This window comes from Gracilinanus agilis, chromosome 2, assembly GCF_016433145.1.
Source record: "Gracilinanus agilis isolate LMUSP501 chromosome 2, AgileGrace, whole genome shotgun sequence".
Taxonomy (NCBI): Eukaryota; Metazoa; Chordata; class Mammalia; order Didelphimorphia; family Didelphidae; genus Gracilinanus; species Gracilinanus agilis.
The window spans coordinates 662540327-662548974 of NC_058131.1; the positions used below are offsets into that span (position 1 = coordinate 662540327).

Genomic DNA, 8648 nt, shown 5'->3' on the forward strand with positions numbered 1-8648 from the left:
GTCGGTCTATCCATCTGGGGATTCTGACTGTGACAGCAAGGAATGATGTATAGTAGTAGGTCAGTATTGGCTTCCATGATTATATTATTGGAGATATATCTCAGGTAATGCAACCTTCCCCTCAATATCTAATCTGTCATTGATTTGCCACTTTTCTTGGCCATGTCCTTATTTCTGGTTACTCCAACCAAACTTATAGGAAGGCACAGTACTATTCGGGCCTCTTTGTTTAATCTCACATTTAATTTGCAACTAAAAAGGAAATGGATGCTCTTATCACCTGCCTGATATTTGTTTCTTTTTCCTCAAATTTAGGACAACTCTTCTTAACAGAGCCTGAAATTTCAGGGTGAAGCATATAGAAGTGGAGAAAAAAAAAAAAGCACATGAATGAACCAAGTTTTTATCCTGAATGACAGGGGTTGAGATGAACAAGACCTCACTGGTTGAGGTCTGTTTTGTATATACCTTTTGTGAAAAAAAAAAAAAGGGTAAATATTTCATGCATCAACCTTTAAGGCACTTAAAAAATGAAGGTTTTTGTTTATTTTAATATCGGGGCAGGGCCCTGTGTGGGGACAGGGGGGATTATCATGGGAGATGGTATCCATGGTAACGTCTTAAACTAATAAAATGTAGATTTTTATTTTCCATGTTTGATTACTTCCATCTTAAAAAAAAAAGTTTAAAAACCCAACCAAATACAACTTGAACACTGCACAGGTTCAGTGCCCTATCAGACAGTGTCTATAGCAGTGTCTCTTTTAAAGTCGGGGACTAGTGCCTTATAAGGTACTGAAATTGTCTAGTGTACCTATTCCTTTCAAGCTGGAAGTAAGCAAATTCAAACCAGGAGGGATGGAGACCCAGAAAGCAGCTACATCTTTGTAAATAAATGGGGAGATATTATGGCACATGGACTAGAGCATACCTACCTATAATATCAAGAGAGCAGCATTCCATTTTTTCTTATCTTGTTTGAAGAATGGGATAACTGCTAAAGCTATGAGGGGTTTTGTGTCTGAATGCTTCTGGAAATGATTATTTGAGTTTGGGCTGTCAATAGTTTACATTTTCATTTTCCTTTATCAGGGATTTATTGGGAGGGGGGAAACAAGCTTGTATGTAATCTACAAACCACACATTTAGATACTGAATTTTCCCTAATGGTATGTCTGGCAAATTGTTCCCAGGAACCTTTCCGAGGAAAGAAAAAAAAAAAAGAGTGAATCTAAAATAAGGCAAGGGAGGTAGATGCAAAAGAAATGCTGGTTTTAAGGTCATAGCAAGAAAGAAAAATATACAGTATCAGAATATTCTAGCATTTTAAACCATCATTTGAGCCCCAGTGCAAGGTCAAAATTAGGCAAGTGATACCAGACGATTACACCTTGCTTCCAGCCATTCTCAGATATATTTAATTGGGACACTGAAAAACTGAATATTAGCAAAACCACTGACAAATGTAGCCATTCATATGAAAAACTGCCCATCTTTAGATAATATTGTCCATATCCCAATTAGAGCAGTTAATTATTTTCCCTATATCCCCTTCAAACGAGTATGTCTTGGCTCTTCTCAGTCATGAGGAAGTATCAACTTCACCCTATTCTATAGACAGATGATCTCCTATAAACCCGTGCTTCAAGCACATCTTCTTTCCTTGTAGGTTTTATTTCTAGGCATTCATTTTTTTCCCAGAGAATAAAACTGGAAAACCTAGGTAGATGTATTTTGTTTCCCATTCCCATAGCACCGAAAGAGGAACAAATACGGAATAGATGCCTTGAAATCCGATGCTCAGACGGGAGGGGGTAGTAGGGAGGGCTGGCTTAGCAAGACTAGCCTGGAGAGTGGAGAAGGAAAGTGACTGTTTTTGTGATCTGCTGCTATATTCCTGTGCTAAAGAACAGAATTCTCAGCCCTGTGGTAGAGTAAGAATATTTATACTGTATTATTACAGTGTTTTGCACTTTTCAGAGACATTCTAGATCGTACATATTGTCAAACACTATAAAAGGAATTGTATATCAGCTTTGTTTATGTATTTGAAATAAAGAAAGGGATGCTTAAAATTTAAGAAAAAAAATATATATATATATTTGAAATGCAATTTTAGACCACTTTCTGTACAAGTATTAAATCGCTTTCACATAAATGTGCACTTCCCTGGTCGACCAGTTCCAGTGTATACTTGAAGTTGACTTGGTGTCTCCATTTGTTACTTTCTTTTCCCAGTTCGATCCATTCATTCCTTACTTACATAAGGTGTTTTGCTATTCTAAGATGAATTACAGAGTATAAAGCTGTACCATAAAAGCAGGATATTCTGTGTGTGACTGGGTGTGCTTGCATCAATAAAAAACAAGTTGTTTCAACCTTGCTGACTCTGGCCTATTCTTATATATTAGAGAATTCTCTCAATGAATAAGTCAGTTTTCTGGGGAATTGTTTATTAAATACCCTTTAAAGAAGGCAACAAGAATCTCTTGCTGTAATCTCAAAAGAAGAAATAAAACACGTATGCCTGATGTATTCTCTGGTCCACTATGGGTCTTAACCTTTAATCCAGGAGCATAAAGTCTTTATAACTTTTCAGAGGATTTCCACCTTCATCTTATCAGTTCTCCGTCACAACAGCCATGCGAGATGGGCAGGAACACATTTTTAATCTCCATTTGGCAGATGGTGAAAACCAAAACTCTGAGAAGTGATTGACTTATCCAAGGTCAAATAGCTAGATAAAAACATTCCTACAGCTTCTCATTTGGGGTTTGGTTTTTCCTGAACCCAAGTTTGTGAGTGACAAGTTACTTCAGACAAACGTAAGATTTTGGACCATTAGCAATGGATAGTGTAATGGAGGATTACCAGGGATGTTAACTTTTATTATCTGTGGGTTCTCAGTGGGCGAGGGAGACAGGAATGACAGATGACAGGACCAAAATAAGGTCGGGAGACCAGGTTTTAGTGCCAAGGAGGTGACTGCCACTCTGCAGTATCAAGACTAGGCCTATGGAGGCCAGCAAGCAAAGGCAAGGTTTATAACAGTTTAATTGGGGAAAACAATAATAAAGGATGGGAATAAGGGATTCTACACTTACAGTTTAATTGGGGAAAACAATAATAAAGGATGGGAATAAGGGATTCTACACTTACAGGGTCAAGGGAGGGACTTATCTACACTAATGTAAGACCTAAGCCAGGCAGGGCCCAGAGAATAACGGTACTGGAGTGGGAATCCTCACAGTAGAGTCCAGAGATGTTTTCAGGATGCCAGGAACCAACTCCTCCAGAACTGATGGTCCAAAGCAGCGCAGTAGGGAGAGAAAGTCTGCAAGCTGTCTACCAAATCACAAATCGCTCCCTACTCAGTGCTGTTGTGCAGGATAGATGTCCTCTGCTTCCAACCTTCACCCCACTCCAGGATCCCAGGGAGTCAGGGTGCAACTGCACTAGCACTGAGGTCTCCCAGGGAATCAGTTACTGCCTATCCCAACCACCACGGAGTCCTCAGAGAGTGCAAGCCACTTCCTGCTTCCCCATTCCATGTGGAATTCTCCAGCCCTTCCTGCTAGGTCTAATACTAATACTAAGCTAATAACTAAGTAATAACCTTCCTCACAACATTAGCAATCATCAGAAACCACTTATTCCCCATAAGCTTAGTAACAATACAAATGCTAGTCTTTTCAAACCTACTTAAAAAAAAACTAAATAAACTAAATAAATGATTTGCCCAGGGTCATACATCTGGGAAGTGTCTGAGGCCAGATTTGAACCCAGGTCCTCCCAACTCTAGGCCTGGTGCTCTATCCACTGAGTTATCTAGCTGGCCCTGGGCTAGCTTCTCAAAAAGTACATTCTCCATCCTCTCATTTTCTTTCTTGTCCTAATCCCCAGACTACCTAAATTGTAGCAAGATATGGTATGCCGGCAAGCTCCCCATTGCTCCAATGCAAGCAATTGGACATAGCCATCTTGCATCGGTTTTGTCCCTGAGTAAGACAAAGCAGCTGTGGGGTCTGTGTACACCAGTCTTTACAAAATAGGGATTTATTAGCATCCACCTTTGACTGGTTAAGGGAAATGGAATGTTCAAAATCTATAAATCAGAGTCGTGAAAGGATTCCTTTGTTCTCAAATGAATCAATAACACAGACAGTGCTGATAAGAACAAATGGAGGTGGAGTATCCATAAATTCACAACAAATATCATTACATTTCATCTTCCAAGCAAGCTCTCATTTTTGTCTTTGAAGAATTAACTAACCACTATTATACATGGACAATAAGAGCAGCAAAAGTGTCATCCCACTCCCACCTCCACTAAACTCCAGGCAACTCATAAAACTACAAATTCCCTGGGAGTCAAATATGACACGATCATAGAATGCCAGGGCTGGAAGGAAGCATAGAGATCATCTAGAATTAATCCAGTCCTCTCATTTTCCAAAAAGTGACAAAAGTAAGGCACAGAGAGGCGATGGGATTTGCCCAAATAATAGCAAAGCCAAACCTTGAGACCCAATCTCTCCATTGCACCAAGCTCCAGATATCATACACGTATCATAGCACATCAGAGAACTTATTCTAGTGGTAAAAGGCTATTGACCACATTCATTTGGCCTCAAAACCAAACAAATCAACCAACCTTCAGCTGTATGGACAGCACACTCATAGCATTCATAGGACTGCTAGTTTAAGACATGGTGGTGAAAAAGATACAGCTTATGATGTCTGAGCTGGAAACATTACAGATGTCAGAGTGATTTCCCTTTGGTCAAGATGTTATTTGGGAAATCAGTGAATTCATCCTTAAATTTCACAGTCTTGCACTTTGAAGTCTGGTCTGGAACTAACAGATGGTTTATAAGTCTTTATGAATTCATGACCAAAAAGATTGTGAACACATTCAACATTGCAAATACACTCTACAAGTGCTCATCATTGAGCTGCACTGATATGCTATCCATATACTGATTTACTAATGGGAGGAATGTGCTCTAGGACTGTGGTGGCAAACCTATGGCATGTGTGCCAAAAGGGCACTCGTAACTCTTTCTGTGGGCATGTGAGCCATCACCCACCAGAGTTTGTTACTAGAAAGGCAGAGGGACTTGGGGAGAGCTGCTCACTTCCCCTCTTCACCATGCTGAGGACATTTTTTCACTTCACTCACCCCTCTGCCTAATAGCCCAATGGGAGTGCTTCTTCCTGTCTGGGGTAAAGCAGGGGTGTTGGCACACAGGGCATGTGTTTTAGGGTCTCTGGGGCAGCATGGTATGGCATGCAGTCTATAAAAGGTTCACCATCCCTGCTCTATGAGATATTCTAGGAGGGTCCTAGATATGTGCCTGATCCCACAATATTCAATGTCCCACTGGAAACCAAAGGCAAGTATCTGTAACCAAAGATGGTGTTGTATCCACTGACATGACATAGTGCACAGAAATGATCTAGTCCATGTGAGTTTGAAGCTAACACTTATTGTTTTTAATAGCTCATATTTTTGCAGAGTCCCAAAAGTCTTAGCTCAGTTTTTTTTTTTTAACACCCTTACCTTCTGTCTTAGAATCAATATTGTATATTGGTTCCAAAGCAAAAAGAGCAGTAAGGGCTCAGCAATGGGGGTTTAGTGACTTTCCTGAGGGCACACAACTAGTGTCTGAGGCTAGAATTAAATACAGACCCTCCCATCTCTAGGGCTAGTTGCAATCACTGAGCTCCTCAGCTGCTTCCTTAGCTCAGTTTTAAGAACTAATGGCTTACAAACTGGGCTAACTGCCTATCATGAAGTTTCTTTCACCTCACCCCCATACGTGTAGTGTTCATTTTGGTCTCTACACTTGCCGATACTGTTTCTATGCACAGGCTCCTCCACATCACTTTTTAAAATCTTTATCAATATTATTCATCATTCAAAGAAAAGCCCCAGTCATGTATTAATCTTACCTCCCTAATTAAATCATAAACTATGCAAGAATGTGTTTCTTCTGTCTTCCCAAATACAGAACTAGCCTCATTAGGTTCAATTAGGATTTAAAGATTAATTAACTGAAACAGTAAAAATAAAATGGATTTGACAAATGATTAAAAAAACCTAAAATCTCAAGCCTTCACAAAGTCCTTTTCCAACACTCTATCATGGCCATCACGTGGAGTGCAAGCTCTTTCAAATACTGCCATTTTAGTACTGCTTTACATTTTTGTTGTTATGGACCATCTTTAATGCCCAAATAACCAATCTAGCTAAGTACTGCTAGGCTCATCATCAATTAGCTAAAACATTTAGTGATGAATTATTCTGGTCAAAATTATAAAATGGTATTCAGTTCTTAGTGGCTCCCTCCCACTTCTGCAGTAATGGTGGCAAAATGGCAAGAAATGAGGCAAAGGGCTCAAAGAGTCAGTATTTTTAGACAATCTATAAGCACTAATGACTGGTACTTGAAATCAATGACCAGTGAAAGAGCATAGTACTGGAGAAGTGAATCACATCTATCTTGATATCATCACTACTAAAGGCTTCAGAAAACAAAAGGAAGTTTTATAGCTCAACAGAAGAATGCTTGGGCTCTCCTCCAAAGGCAAATGAAGGGAGTCAGCAGATTTGATTTCATTATGTATCCAGAGACAAAAAGAAGTGTTTCCTGGGACATTTAATCATCCCTTATTATAGTGTTCATGATATCTGGGAGAAAAAAGCCCCATAAAGTTTATGCAGCTTGCGTACCAATGTCCATTGAGGAGGAGGTAAAGAAATTTTGCAAAACAAGATTCTTCAAATAAATCAATATGTATTTAATATTCACAGATGACCGTGCACTCAATGCAGCCTCTGAGACTGAGATGCAGACAGGTATGGATTGATTCTCTGTCACTTAGGCTAGTTTTGGCCTGAGAATTAACAATGGGAACACTGAGGTTATCCACAAACCAGCACCACATCATCCACACGTGGAACCATCTGTCACTGCAAATGGAGAAATTTTGAATGCTGTGGATAAGTTCCCTTCTCTTGTTAATATACATTTTTAACCCTTACTTTCTGTCTTGGTGGTCTTAGTAACAACTCCAGGAGAGAAGGGCAAGGGTAATAAGGCAAATGCAGTTAAGTAACTTGCTGAAGGTCACACAGCTTAGTAGCATCTGAAGCCAGATTTGAACTCAGGTCTTCCTGACTCAAAGCAGAGTAAGCAGCAGTTGGGCATAAGGTCATTCTTACAACCAGATTGTCAAGATCTCAACATAGTAAAATATTGCCCAAATCTAACGAGGTGAAATTCAGTAGGGATAAAAGTTGTATTACCAGAGTGTTTTTGTTTTTTTAAATCAAATTCACAACACACTAAAAAGTTTGGTGGGGTGGGTAGGGTGGTGACTAGATAGTTCTTGAACAAGATCTAGTTTTTCTCAAAGCGAGTGGTTTAAATTAGATTCTGAGGGGGGCAGCTGGGTGGCTCATTGGATTGAAAGCCAGGCCTAGAGATGGGAAGTCCTAGGTTCGAATCTGGCCTCAGACACTTCCTAGCCGTGTAACCCTGGGCAAGTCACTTGAACCCCCATTGCCTAGCCCTTACAGCTCTTCTGCCTTGGAGCCATCTAAGATGGAAGGTAAGGGTTTAAAAAAATAAATTCGATTCTGAGGTGAATCTTAATATTATTAATAATAATAGTATCTAGAAATGGAGAAGAGCATTCCCTATTTGGTAAATGGGTAAAAAACAGTGACCAAAAAGTATGTCTGCTTCATAATCAGTAGCCCTTAGTCTCTATTTTCTTAAAACTTAATTAAGGTATTAAGAACAATGATACCTTGCAACCCCAAAAAAGCACCTATACAATTTGTACTTATTACAAAAGTAATGAAAGTGTACCAGACCGTTATGTTTTTCACACAGAGGCAGCATAATATCTAATCAAGTGATACAATTAGGAGGTTCAGATTCTTCCTCGGAAGCTCACAGGTGACTGTGGGCAAGTCACTTAATCTTTCAGGGTCTTGGTTTCCCTACCTGCAAAGGAAAAACAAAATAGCATCTATAGTACAGGGTTGATGTGAGGATCCAGTGAGATAAACATAGACCTTGCAAACGATAAAAGATCTCTACAGACTCCGATGACCATCACGATCCTGATACTGCAATGATCCTAGTAAAAGCTGTAAAGGACAGCAGAGAGGCCAAGGGAATGAGCAAGACTGCAGAGCCCTGGAAGGCAGTGGAGCGCTCGCCCCCTCTGGTGCTGACAGGAAGTCTGCAGAGAGCACAGCACTCTCCCCCTGGACCAATCCCTTCAGCTCACTAAGGAAACTGCTTCCTTAAGGGCTTTACAGCTGCTGCTAGCTTGATGTTGGCATTGTTATCCTGAATATCCTGAATCCCTGTGAGCTCTGAGACTTGTTATGAAAGACAGCTTCAGATTCAAGGGCTCAATCTGAATACCCCGGAGGTCCAGCTTTTGGCTGGACTCTTCCGTGACTGCCCCTTCTCCACCTTGGCTTTGGCCAGCACAGGAAAGGTCAGTAGTTGTTGTTATTCATTGGACAGATTTACTATAAAGGTAAATAAACAGGGCATAAGGTAATTAGGGAAACCAAGGGAAAGGGAAAAGGGTTGGGGAGCTTCTAATCTAGTTCAGGATCT

At 40.1% G+C, this 8648-nt stretch overlaps 1 protein-coding gene across 2 annotated transcripts in view; it reads left to right on the forward strand.

Moving 5' to 3' along the window:
* The window catches only part of RASGEF1A (RasGEF domain family member 1A), a 40220-nt gene extending 37841 nt beyond the window's left edge, over positions 1–2379 (forward strand). For both annotated transcript variants that reach the window (XM_044665800.1, XM_044665801.1), the window contains exon 13: positions 316–2379. In XM_044665800.1, the coding sequence (XP_044521735.1) occupies positions 316–340 (25 nt within the window). In that variant the 3' untranslated portion in view covers positions 341–2379. The remainder of the gene's footprint in view (positions 1–315) is intronic.
* Positions 2380–8648: the final 6269 nt, after the last annotated feature.